Genomic DNA, 12,531 nt, shown 5'->3' on the forward strand with positions numbered 1-12,531 from the left:
TTATACAGTCCCATTTTTCATCCTGTACCTTTCCTTCTAGTGACATACAAACCCATAACTTCCCTTTCAACCACAATTACATGCACAATTCAGCACTGTTGATTACAATCATAATGTGCTGTCACCACCTTTATTCATTTGCAAGCATTTACAATCAACCTTATTAAAAATTCTGTGCAAACTAGGCATTATCTTCCCATTCTCTGTGGTCATTGTATCTCCTGGTAATCTATATTCTAGATAATAATTCTGTGAATTTGCTCATTATAATTAGCTCATATTAGTGAGATCATACATTTGCCATTTTGTGTATGGCTTATTTCACTCAACAGATCCTCAAGGTTCATCAATGTTGTCATATGCTTAAAGTCTTCATTTCTTCTTATAGCTGAATAATATTCCATCATATGTATATATCAGATTCTACTTATTCATTCATTGGTTGATGGACAATTGGGTTATTTCCATCTCTTGGCAATTGTAATGCTGCTATGAACATTGGTGTGTAAATATCTGCGTGTGTCCTTGCTTTCAGTTCTTCTGAGTATATACCTAGCAGTGGATATAAAGCCCAAGAAACCACTGCTTACCATAAGATCTTTAATATATTTTCCTGCATTTTCTAGGAGTTTTATGGTCCTGGACCTTATATATAGGTCTTTGATCCATTTTGTTAATTTTTGTATCAGGCATGAGATAAGGGTCTTATTTCATTCTTTGGATATGGATATCCAGATCTCCCAGCACAATTTATTGTAGAGACTTGTTCCTAGTTGAAAGGATTTGGCAGCCTTGTCAAAAATCAATTGACCATAGATGTGAGGGTCTATTTCTGAACTCTGAATTCAATTCTATTGATCACTATCTCTGTCTTTATGCTAGTACCATGCTGTTTTGACTCCAGTAGCTTTTTAATCTTTAAAGTCAGGAATTGTGATACCTCCAACTTCATTCTTCTATTTCAAGATATTCTTGACTTTTTGAGCCTTCTCCTTACAAATAAATTTGATAATTGCACATCTTAACTATATTTAGTCTTGTAATCCGTGAACATGGGATGTCCTTCTGTTTAAGTTTTCTCTGATTTCTTTTAGCCATGTTTTGTAGTTTCCTGAGAACAAGTCCTTTACAACTTTGGTAAAACAAATTTGTAGATATTTGATTCTTTTAGTTACTATTGTAAATGGAATTTTTTTTCTTGAATTCATCTGCAGATTGATGATACTAAGGGAATTCTGTAGGCTGAAAAGACAGAGAGGTTTGGAGAAGAGTGTAGAAATAAGGAATATCAGTTAAGGGTAATGAAAAGGGCAAAAGAGAGACAGAAACAATTTATGACATATTAAATCCAAAGGATAAAATTGTTGAATATTGCCTTTACAGTAGCTACAGTATTTCTTCAATAATTAGCTGGAACAATATTATAAAAAGAAAGCTGCTCTCATAAACTTTCCTGTACATATAAAATAAGTTAGGGCAAATATTTTTTTCCTTTGTTTTGCCTATTTTACTAGCATCCTCTAACAGTGGCCAGTTTTTGTTTCCTTTTGATTTGTTTAATTATGAAATAATGGGACTTCAATACATTTTATATTTTCCAATTCAATGTAGTTATAGTTATAATCCCTATCAATGTTTAAAATACACTCTAGTAGACTAGTGGGTACCTCCTCAAGGTGGCCTTTATATATAGACATATATATTTTTAGTAGTAGTTTTTTGATAGCTTCTTTGCTATCAGGTATGAAAAGATGTCCCAGGCTCATCCTGTATATTTCTTGCCTTAAACCTGGGGTTGTTTTTCCAATATCCCTGATTGATTCCTGTTAGTGAGAAACAGTATTCTAAAGCCATAATCTGTATGCTCAGTACTGTGTGGGGTGCTATTAGGCTAGTCATTTTTTCTATGCATCCATGTGAGCAGAGCTAAGAAATATTTAATGTTCATATGAATACTTCCAATTCAAATTTAGACCTATATGCTTTTTTTTAACTCTTAAAAATCTTACATGTGTATCCATTTTCTCTCATGCTGAAAAGTCTTATCATTGACACTGGGAATAATAGAATATCACATATTAACTTAATTTATCCCATGTTATACATACAACACTCTAAAATAAGATCATCAACATGTATATTATTATTTAAAACAGTTTGAAATAACTGTTTTGGCAGGCTTCTTTTCTGGTAGGCTTTATCCCACAGTTAAATTACTGTGTTTGAAAAATTATTTGGGTTAGTTCTCTTGCATGGTTATGCCACGAATTGTAAATACTGGTTCTTTTTTATTCTTTAAATTTGTTTCCAATTTTAAAGTAAAAGTGTTTTTTATAATTTAATTTTTTATAACTAATGTATTTACATAAAATATTTATATACATCCAAACTTAAAACTACAAAACATTATATTCAAAGAAATCTGACTTCTCTGCTGTCCCTTCCACCCATTCCCTCCCTACCCTATAATTAGGTATTTTCTCTTGTCCTTTTAAAAATGAAAGCAAACAGTTAAAAATATATATCTCCTCTCCTTCCTAACATACATAGACCATAACTATGATACCTCTGTCCACCTTTTTTACACAATTAACAATGTAATCTTAATAGCACTCCATGTTTAATGTAGACATTATTTTTTAAAACTGCTTGTACACTATGATGTGTATATACCATAAATTACTTCAACCAGGCACCTGATGGAAAATTATTTTAAATATTTTACTGTAAAAAATTGTATTTATTAACACCTTGTGCATAACTCTTTTGGTATTTTTGCCTGTGTATTTTGGGGATAAACTCACAGAAGTGGGATTGCTAGATCAAATCCAAAGTTACATGTAATTGTGTAAATTCTGCCACATTCCCTTTATGAATTATGAATTCCCCCTGTATTCATACTAGTGACATATGGGGGTACCAGTCTCCTTACTCCATTTCTAACAGAACTTGAAGTCACATTTAGGAATCTGCTAAAATAAGAGGTGAGCAACAGCATCTTGCTGAGTTTCTTTTCTTGTTTTAACAGATTTATCGAACACTAGGTTTAACTGAGGAATTGCTAAATTATTTTCCAAAACAGGAGCACCGTTTTACATGCCCACCAGATTGTATGAGTTTTCCAATTTTTCCATATATTTTGCTCTCTGTAGTTTTTTTTTGCATTTTTCATATGAGCAAAGTTAAGTATATTTTTATACATTTAAAAGCCATTTACAGTACTTTTCTATGAACTGAAATACTGTGTTTTTAGTTGGCCTGGCCTGTACATGATCTTAACCTTATATTTTATTTCCAATCTATATATCAAGTATTTCTTTTCTTCATATTGTTTCATTGACTACATCATCCAATACTACTGTCAATAAATAACAATGATAGAAGGCATGCATCACCTTGTGCATGACATAAATTTTCATGCTTCTGAGTTACACCATTAAGTACAATGCTTGCCTGTTTTGTTGGTACAGGCTTTCAATTGTACAAATGATTTCTTTCCTCAGTATGAATATCTTTGTGCTTCACAAATTCTGAGTATTTGCTTAAGGCTTTTTCACCTCTGAAGTGTTTTGGTGCAGCATGAATTTCTTTAGTGAGTATATGAGATGTGAATTTCTACTAGTTTTTCTGACACTTAAGGCATTCAAATGGTTTATACTCACTATCAGTTGATTTCTCATGAGATAAGAATTGACTAGAAATAGTCCTACATTCATTACACAGGTTTCTCACCTGTATATGTCCTCACATGTAGAACAAAGGCTGAAGAGAGGCCTTTCCACATACATTAAACTTACAGTTTCTCATCTGCATGACGTTTCAGATGTGCAGTAAGAGATGCTTTTTGAGTAACAGCCTTACCACATTTATTACATTTAAATGGTTTTTCACCTCTGTGACTTCTTTTATGTGTCGTAAGTGCTGAGCTTTGACAGAAGGTTTTTCCACATTCATTACATTCATAGGGTTTCTCTCCTGTGTGACTCCTTATATGTATAGTAAGAGATGAAATTCGAGAAAAGGCTTTCCCACATTCTTTACAATCATATGGTTTTTCTCCAGTATGAATTTTCAGATGCTCAGTGAGGTTTTTCTTATATCTGAATGCTTTTTCACAATTAGGGCATTCATAAGGCTTCTCTGCAGAATGCATTTTTTCATGCTCGGTGAGACCCGATTTATTACTAAAGGCTTTCCCACAATGTCTACATGTATAAGGTTTTTCTCCAGTATGAACTCTTTGGTGTATGATAAGGCTTGACACTTGAATAAAAGATTTTCCACAATCATTACATTCATAAGGTTTTTCACCTGTATGATATCTCTCATGTACAATAAGAGATCCTTTTTGAGAAAAAGCCTTTCCACATACATTACATTCATAAGGTTTTTCACCCGTATGATTTCTTCTATGTGAAGTAAATGTTGAGTATTGAGAGAAAGCTTTTTCACATATATCACATTTATAGGGTTTTTCCCCTGTGTGACTTCTCATGTGTGCACTAATGGATGAAATTCGAGAGAAGGCTTTCCCACATTCTTTACATTCATATGGTTTCTCTCCAGTATGAATTTTCAGATGCACAATGAGGTTTTTCTTGTATCTGTATGCTTTTTCACAATTAGGACATTCATAAGGCTTCTGACCTGTATGAATATTCTCATGCTCAATGAGATTATATTTGCGGCGGAAGGCTTTCCCACATTCCTTACATGCATAGGGTTTTTCTCCTGTGTGGGTTCTATGGTGTCTAATGAGGTTATTCATTTGAATGAAAGCTTTTCCACATTCGTTACATTCATAAGGCTTCTTTCCTGCATGAATTTTCTTATGTGAATTAAGGCATGTCTTCCGGATAAAGACTTTTCCACATTCATAGCATTCATAAAGTTTCTCTGCAGTATGAATTCTCAAATGTCTGATGAGGTCCAACTCCTGAATGAAGCCTTTTCTACACTGAGTACACTTAAAGGGGGCTACCACAATAGAGGATGACATAGGACAACATTTCCCAGACTTATTATATTCATAATGTCTCTTCTCCTGGCCCCCATCCTGATTAGGTAGGTCTAAATTATGTTTCACACTCTTTCCAAAAGAGTCACAGTTATAGAGGTATCTCCTTTTAAAATTAATGTCTGGGGTCAGAGAAGACTTTTTTTCAACATTTTCAAATTCACTGCCATTTTCCTCAGGTAAGGCTTTCTCAAGTATGGTTGCAACTCTTTTCACAAATCCTTCCTGTTCTATCTCCATTGTTTCACCAGCCTCCCAGTCTTTTTCTAAAAAGAAATAAATAACAAAAAATTTCCAGGATTAAATTATTAATAAAATTTTAAAAATAAGCTAATGTGAAGTCAATTCTTTGGTTTCAGGACTTGTATCCCAATATGAAAGTAATCCCATGTGCAAATTTATTAGAGATTACCTGGTTTTCAGAAGGAAACCTCGTTAGGTGATCTAAGAGTTAAAAAACTAACATTTATAAATATAAAGGATCTTGGAATGTTTTTAATGTGACCTTGCACAGTGCAGAAATTAGGGAAATGAGCAGATCAAAAAATGGATTTATAAGATTAAGGGCTAAAATTATAAATGATCAGAAGAATCTATCTAAGATGATTGAGAAAAAGGTAGAGTGATGAGGTGAATTATCAAAAAACAAATCATGTATTAAACATAACAAAGTGAATAACATGCATTTGTTTCTGCAACTTCTCCAAAATTCCACTACAATAAGAGAAGCAATAAAGAAGATATACAAGAACAAGGACAAAAATAAGTTGAAAGTACAGAAGTACATGACCTATGCCACATTTTTCGAACCTGGAAAATTGAAGGAGGACTGTTTATGGACAACAAAGCTGAAAGAGGTGAAATGAAAGTAAGGAAAGATGTCAAAATATTGATTTGTCCCACAAAATAACAAAGCTTCAGAAATGGGTGGAACAAAGTACCACAAAAGGTTAGATGAAGCCTATTGCTAAAAATAGTACATGAAGTAGTTCCAACTCTCACCTTACAGAACTCATAGTTACTATTCCTCCACACTAGGAGATGAAAGTTACGTTTCATGAGTAAAATGTGGGAAAGAGAGGCTCCAGGTAAAGCCTCTAAGAAAGGAAGAAAATCAGGAGAATTAAGTAAAAATTTATATTTTGAATGCTGAGACTCCCCAATCCTCCAGTCCTCCTTGTCATCCCTCAAAATACAGACACCCAGAAATGTCCCAATATGTAAAAGATGGGAGAACTCTTTTCAAGAGAAATTGAATAGACTCAGAGAAAAGAAACAGACATACTGATAATTGCAAACTCCTTCCACCGCATGCCAAAATGCCTGGTCCCTGCCCAGTAACACCACAGTGAACACTCATTAGTTGATAGGGGTCTTGCACAGACACAGAACTCAAACCACTCCTTTGGGCACACTACTTAAAGATAAATTGACAGCCAAGGATTACCAAACATTTGAAAGAAATCTCTAAATTGCTAACAGTAAAAAAAGAAATGAGAGTTGTGTAAGGAAAATAGAAAATGAAGCAAGGCAAGGAGAAAAAGAAAGCTTAAAAACAAGAGTAATCAGTGAGAATGAGGTCTGTAACAAGGCATTGCAGGAAGCTTCAAAATGCCATCCCATCACATAAATCACATAAACATTGAAATCAAGCAGAAACTGTCAGAACTCTGGAAAACAACCAAAGATTTTGTAGTAACCAAGAGAAGACTGAATCCAGAAACTGGCAACTGAAAAAGAACAGAAAATATATTGGCACTTTTACTAGTTCTTACGCCACACCCTCTGTGGTTCAGTGAGGCGGTCTAAAAGATAGCAACCCATGCTCCCAGTACAGGTCACTGGTTTCTGGTTCTGGAGGGAGCAGCATACCTTATCACAAATTATGGTGTATATATGTCTGTTTCAACATTTTTGATGCTTATCTCTGTTTTGCTTATCCCAGGTGGAAAAGTGGCAGGCATGACTGTGAAAAACTGTAAAGGAGGGATCAAGCTCCAACTACTTGGGGTGAAAGATTACAATTGAGTCATGGTATCCAGCAAAATAGGCTGTGGAGAGTTTCTTTGGAAAGGGGGTCAGTAAGGAGCACATGTGTATACAGGGAAATTCAAAAAGGCACAAGCATGCCTCAGGCAAGATGCATGCCCAGAAAAGACTAGCAGATCCTAAGATTTCACTGTGGGTTGATCTCTAAGCTCAGTGCAAGACTGGCTAAACCCTAAAGGAAAGCCCAAGCATTCAGCCAGGCTGCAAAGAATGAGAGAAGTTTTTGTTTTGATAACTTCTGACATTCAACAAAATCTTTATCATATTCACAGGCTGAATAAAAATGAAAGGAATAACAATTGCAGTGACCCCCATGGCAAGGAAAATAGTGCTTCTATAAGAAAATACCACAAACTGGTGGTTCTTTGAGAAAATGAATAAAATTGACAAACCCTTAGCTGCACTGAGAAAGAAAAATAGAGAAGATGCAAATGAATACAATCAGAAATGAGAGGCTGGGCATTACTACTGACCCACAGAAACAGAAAAGATCAAGAGAGGATACTATGAATAACTGTATGTGAACATATTAGACAACTTAGATGAAATGGACAATTTTCTAGATACACACAGAATACCTACACTGACTTGATTAGAAACAGAAGTCCTCAACAAACCAATCACAACTAAAGAGACTGAAACAGTCATCAAAAACCTCCTAACAAATAAAAGCCCAGGACTAGATGGTTTTACAGGTGAATTCTACCAAGCATTCCAAGAAAAATTGAGACCAGTCCTGCTCAAACTCAATCTGTGAACTTCTATATGTATCCTTTTACTATAATAAAGCTATAACCATTAAGTATAGTGGTTTCAGTAAGTTCTGTGACTCATACTAGTGAATTGTTGAACCCAAGGGGAGGGTAGGAACCTCCAAATTTGTACCTAGCTGATCAGAAGTACAAGTGTCCAGGTCCCTAACTTGCAAATGGTACCTAAAGGGTAATTTTGTAGAGGTCTGCCCTTATCCTGTAGAGTCTGTTGTACCTCTGGATGGTTAAGAGTCAGAACTGAACTGAACTGAGTTGAGTTACTGCAGTACTTACAGAAGTGACAGAAGTCATTAAAGGTTTTGAACTTTACATAAAAACTAAATGTCAAAAAGAGATTTTAAAAGACTACAGATCTCTGAAAGACTGAATACATAAGCCAATGACTGTACAAAAGCATGTGGGAGTCAAGAATGAGAGTGCAAGTAAAAGGGAAAACAACCATGAAAAATAGTTGTAATGGAAGTGAGGAGACTTGGCATTCAGAATACAAATAAGAGTATAGATAATTCTCTAATTTGAGTAAAAAGAGAGACCTAATATATAATAAATTTCCATAAGTTTAATCTGTATATCTTGGGAAGTTATACTGTCACACAAAAAGACTACAATCTTTAAGAAAATCACCTTGAAAAACATTTCAGAGGTGCTGTCTTGTCTTGGAGCTATGTACCCTAGGAAAACATGTTTTTAGACTTAATTCATTCTGGTAGGTGTGAAACCATTGTTAATATGACCTTTCGATGAGGTTATTTCTCTAAAGGTGTGGCCCAACAAAATCATGATAGGTCCTAATCTTTGATACTGGAGGCTTTTATAAGCATAATGAAATTCAGACAGCGAGAAAGCCACAGTGAGCAGCCAGAAGCTGCAAGTCAGTGGAATTCAGAAGACAAAGGAGAAGCCAGAGGAGGAAGCCATATGCATTGCCATGTGACAGAAAAGCCAAGGACCAAGGATTACCAGCAGCCAGTCCCAGAATTCCAGTCTTTTAAGACAAAGCATCACCTTGACAACATCTGAATTTTGGGATTCTCCAAGCCTCAAAACTGTGAGATAATAAATTCCCATTGTTTAAGCCATCCTATTGTATGCTATTTATTTTAGCAGCAAGGAAAACACAACAGGTGCCATCCCCTAAGAAACTGTCATGTGAATGTAACATTCACACATGCCTTGCTTCCTCACCTGAATGTCGTCTGAATCTTTCTTCTTTAACAATATATGGCTGTTCTTCGTGCTCTAATTTGAAAATGACATCTGGCTTGATGAGTTGATAGCCTGTTTTACCAGGAAAAAAAATGAATTAATGATAAGGAAAAAGAACCATCCTAGAATTTAGGTCGAGCATGGGGAGTTTCAGGGCTTATGATGAAAGAGGCAGGTTTGGTTTCTGGGCAAGCAAAATGAAGTTTTCTGCAAAGTGCAACAATGGTTGAAGCATATACTATCATGTGAACAAAGGAAATAATCTTTTAATCCCTTAAGACTATTTGTTACAGACATTTAAAGGTCTCTCACAATGAGATGCAGAATTTAGTTTTCACAAAATTATCCTTACCCACTGTTAATAGGTTGTTATAATTCTCCAGCATCACGTCCCTGTACAAATTCCTCTGAGCAGGTTCCAATTGTTGCCATTCCTCCTCAACAAACTCAATAGCCACATCCTTAAATGTTATTGTTGCCTGTAATGACACATTCCTAATGAACTTAGGAGCGATATCTTTAAGGTTGTTATCTTTTGAAAGTATTCAGAGTTCATTCATAAAAAGGTACATAATGAGTGCCCTGTATGTATCTACTTTTATTTATTAGAGAATAAGTCATATAAGATCATATAAGAATACTTTTTCTCAATACCAGTTTATTCATTGCTTTAGCCAATTTATATATTCATCATCTGCTGTGAAAGAGGAGAACTTATATTGGGAAATGATGGAGTAGAATAGATGGCTATGGGAGTCACCAGCAGAGAGTATATGGAAAACAGTTTTGGAAGCAGAAGGAAGTATGGGGAAGATAACGAGTCAGAGTTTGGACATGAAAAATTCAAGGTTTGTGTAAAACCAGGTAAAGACATCCAACAGGTTCTTGGATATGTTCACTGGACACTCAAGTAGGGACTAGGATTGAAATGAGTTATTGACGATGATTACTCTATAACTAGTAGAGGAAGCCATTCTAGTTGGACATGATAACAAATTGAAGTATACAAAATGGGATGGACAGGGAGGTCAACTGGATTTGGTACCATAAGAGAATTTTAGGGACAACCAGCACTTAATAAACAGGTAAAGAAAAAGTATTCATTAATGGGAAATGGTTTATAAGTAGTCAGAGGATTTTAGTTATCACATGAAAAAACAATATGGGAGGCAGGGCAAGATGGCAGAATAGGGAGGTGTGGAATTTAGTTAGTCCTCTATAGCAACTATTAAATAGCCAGGAACAACTACTAAATAGTCTGGAACAACTGTTGGGAGACATCTGTGACCGGACACACATGGCACAGCAGTCTGGAATGGGTGGAAGGGCTGAGATCACAGCATAGAACTGTAAGTAAAGCTCCCCAAGCTATGGAGCAGGCACCCCTTGCCCACTGGCATGGCAGGTTCAGTAGGAATACTTCCCTGTGGAAAAAAGAAGCAGTCTAATAGGAGCAAAGGAAAGTAACTCAACCAAGCTCCAACTGCGGTTGTAATTAAAATTTTGGACTACTGAATACAAGCTTTGAGCACAGATAAACCCAGAGCCAGCAGTAAAGGAACACTGAGGTCTCTCCTGGCAGAGAGAAGGTGAGAGTGATGGAGAAAAAAATAAATAAAAACAGAAGCTTCTAGAGATCGCTGAGCTCAGATTACCAGTAAAATATTGTGTCCCAAGAAAAGGGGCACATAGAACCAGGTACCAAATCCAGTTGACCAGTGAAACTAGGGGGCTGAGGACTGGCTCTGAAAAGGGGATTTCTTCCTTTTTTCTTTTTTGTTTGTCATTCTAATTAGCTCATTAGCGAAAGCCTCAGGCATTTCCAATTGTACAACACTGACCCAATAAAGGTGGAGTCAAGAGAGTCAGTGAGACAAAGGAAGAAATCAAGTGTAGGAGATAATTCCCTAAAGGGAATATCTTCCCTAAGAAAAGGGAGACAGCACCCAGCTCAACTGCCTGACCTCTGTCAGAGAATTCAGACCCCAGGGCCTGGAGGCAGGGGTGGGGGGCAGAAACAACTTAAGCTTGGCTTCTAACACCCTCAGCCCCTGGTCAGGAGAGGGCCTGCTGAGAATTAAAGGCACTGCAGCTCTTTACATCAGTGGGGAGCTGTGGGCTGACAAGTGCCACCTCCTAGGCAGGATAGGAAAAGCACTGGGTCTAGAGGCCTCATGGAAAGTCTGAAAACCTGCTGGGTCTCATCCTCAGGGAAACTTGACGTTGATTGCACCCTCCTCCTGAGACCTGAGCCCATCTGGTCTGGGAAAATCTGATTGGGGTGATCAAGGAAAACAGATGCCTAGACAACAAAAAATTATGAGTCACACTTGGAAAAACAAAGATACGGCCCAGTCAAAGGGACAATTTTACACTTCAAATGAGATACAGGAGTTAAAACAACTAAAGATATTCAAACAAATCTTCTAAATCAAATCAACAAGCTGAAGAAAAATGTGACAAAAGAGATGAAAAATATAAGAAGACACTGGGTGACAATAAAGAAGAAATTGTAAGCTTGAAAAAATGAATGGCAGAACTTATGGGAAGGAGAGGCACAACAGAGGAGATGAAAAACATAATGGAGACATTCAACAGTAGATTTGAAGGGGCAGAAGAAAGGATTCATGAACTGAGGACAGGATATCTGAAATCCTACACACAAAAGAACAGATAGGGAAAAGAATGGAAAAATATGAGCAGCATCACAGGGAACTGAATGACTACATGAGGCGTATGAATATGTGTGTCACGGGTGTCCCAGAAGGAAAAGAGAAGGGAAAGGGACAGAAATAATAATAAAGGAAATAATCACTGAAAATTTCCCATTGCTTATGAAAGATATAAAATTTCAGATCCAAGAAGTGCACTGTACCCCAAACAGAACAGATCTGAATAGACCTACTCCAAGACACTTAATAATCAGATTATCAAATGTCAAAGACAAAGAGAGAATCCTGAAAGCAGCAAGAGAAAAGCGATCCATCACATACAAGGGAGCTCAATAAGACTATATGCAGATTTCTGAGTAGGAGCCATGGAGGCAAGAAGCCAGTGATATGATATATTTAAGATATTGAAGGAGAAAACTGCCAACCAAGAATTCTATATCTGGTAAAACTGTCCTTAAAAATGAGGGACAGTTTAAAATATTTTCTGACAAGCAGACAATGAGAGAGTTTGTGAACAAGATACCTACTCTACAAGAAATACTAAAGGGAGCACTATATGCAGATATTTCCAGGAGAGAGAAGTTTGGAGAAGAGTGTAGAAATGAAGACTATCAGTAAGGGTAAAAAGAGAGAGAGAAAAAATAAAATAAAATAAGATATGACAGAATGTTCAATAGGACTGATTGCATAGATCCAGAAATAGACAGCACAATACTGTGTGATGGTAGAACAATACTTTAAGAACTCTGAACAAAAATGAGTGAGTACAGGTGAAGGAGGAAGGCTAGAGGCATGCATGATACCAGAAAGAAAG

At 36.2% G+C, this 12,531-nt stretch overlaps 1 protein-coding gene across 3 annotated transcripts in view; it reads right to left on the bottom strand.

Moving 5' to 3' along the window:
• Positions 1–436: 436 nt before the first annotated feature.
• The window catches only part of LOC119521674 (zinc finger protein 568-like), a 28,053-nt gene continuing 15,958 nt past the window's right edge, over positions 437–12,531 (bottom strand). For all 3 annotated transcript variants that reach the window (XM_037820223.1, XM_037820221.1, XM_037820222.1), the window contains 4 exons: positions 9,398–9,524; positions 9,025–9,117; positions 3,798–5,283; positions 437–1,242 (listed from right to left, as the gene is read on the bottom strand). In XM_037820223.1, coding sequence (XP_037676151.1) covers positions 1,032–1,242; positions 3,798–5,283; positions 9,025–9,117; positions 9,398–9,524 — 1,917 coding nt within the window. In that variant the 3' untranslated portion in view covers positions 437–1,031. The remainder of the gene's footprint in view (positions 1,243–3,797; positions 5,284–9,024; positions 9,118–9,397; positions 9,525–12,531) is intronic.

Source organism: Choloepus didactylus, chromosome 27 (assembly GCF_015220235.1).
Source record: "Choloepus didactylus isolate mChoDid1 chromosome 27, mChoDid1.pri, whole genome shotgun sequence".
Lineage (NCBI taxonomy): Eukaryota > Metazoa > Chordata > Mammalia > Pilosa > Megalonychidae > Choloepus > Choloepus didactylus.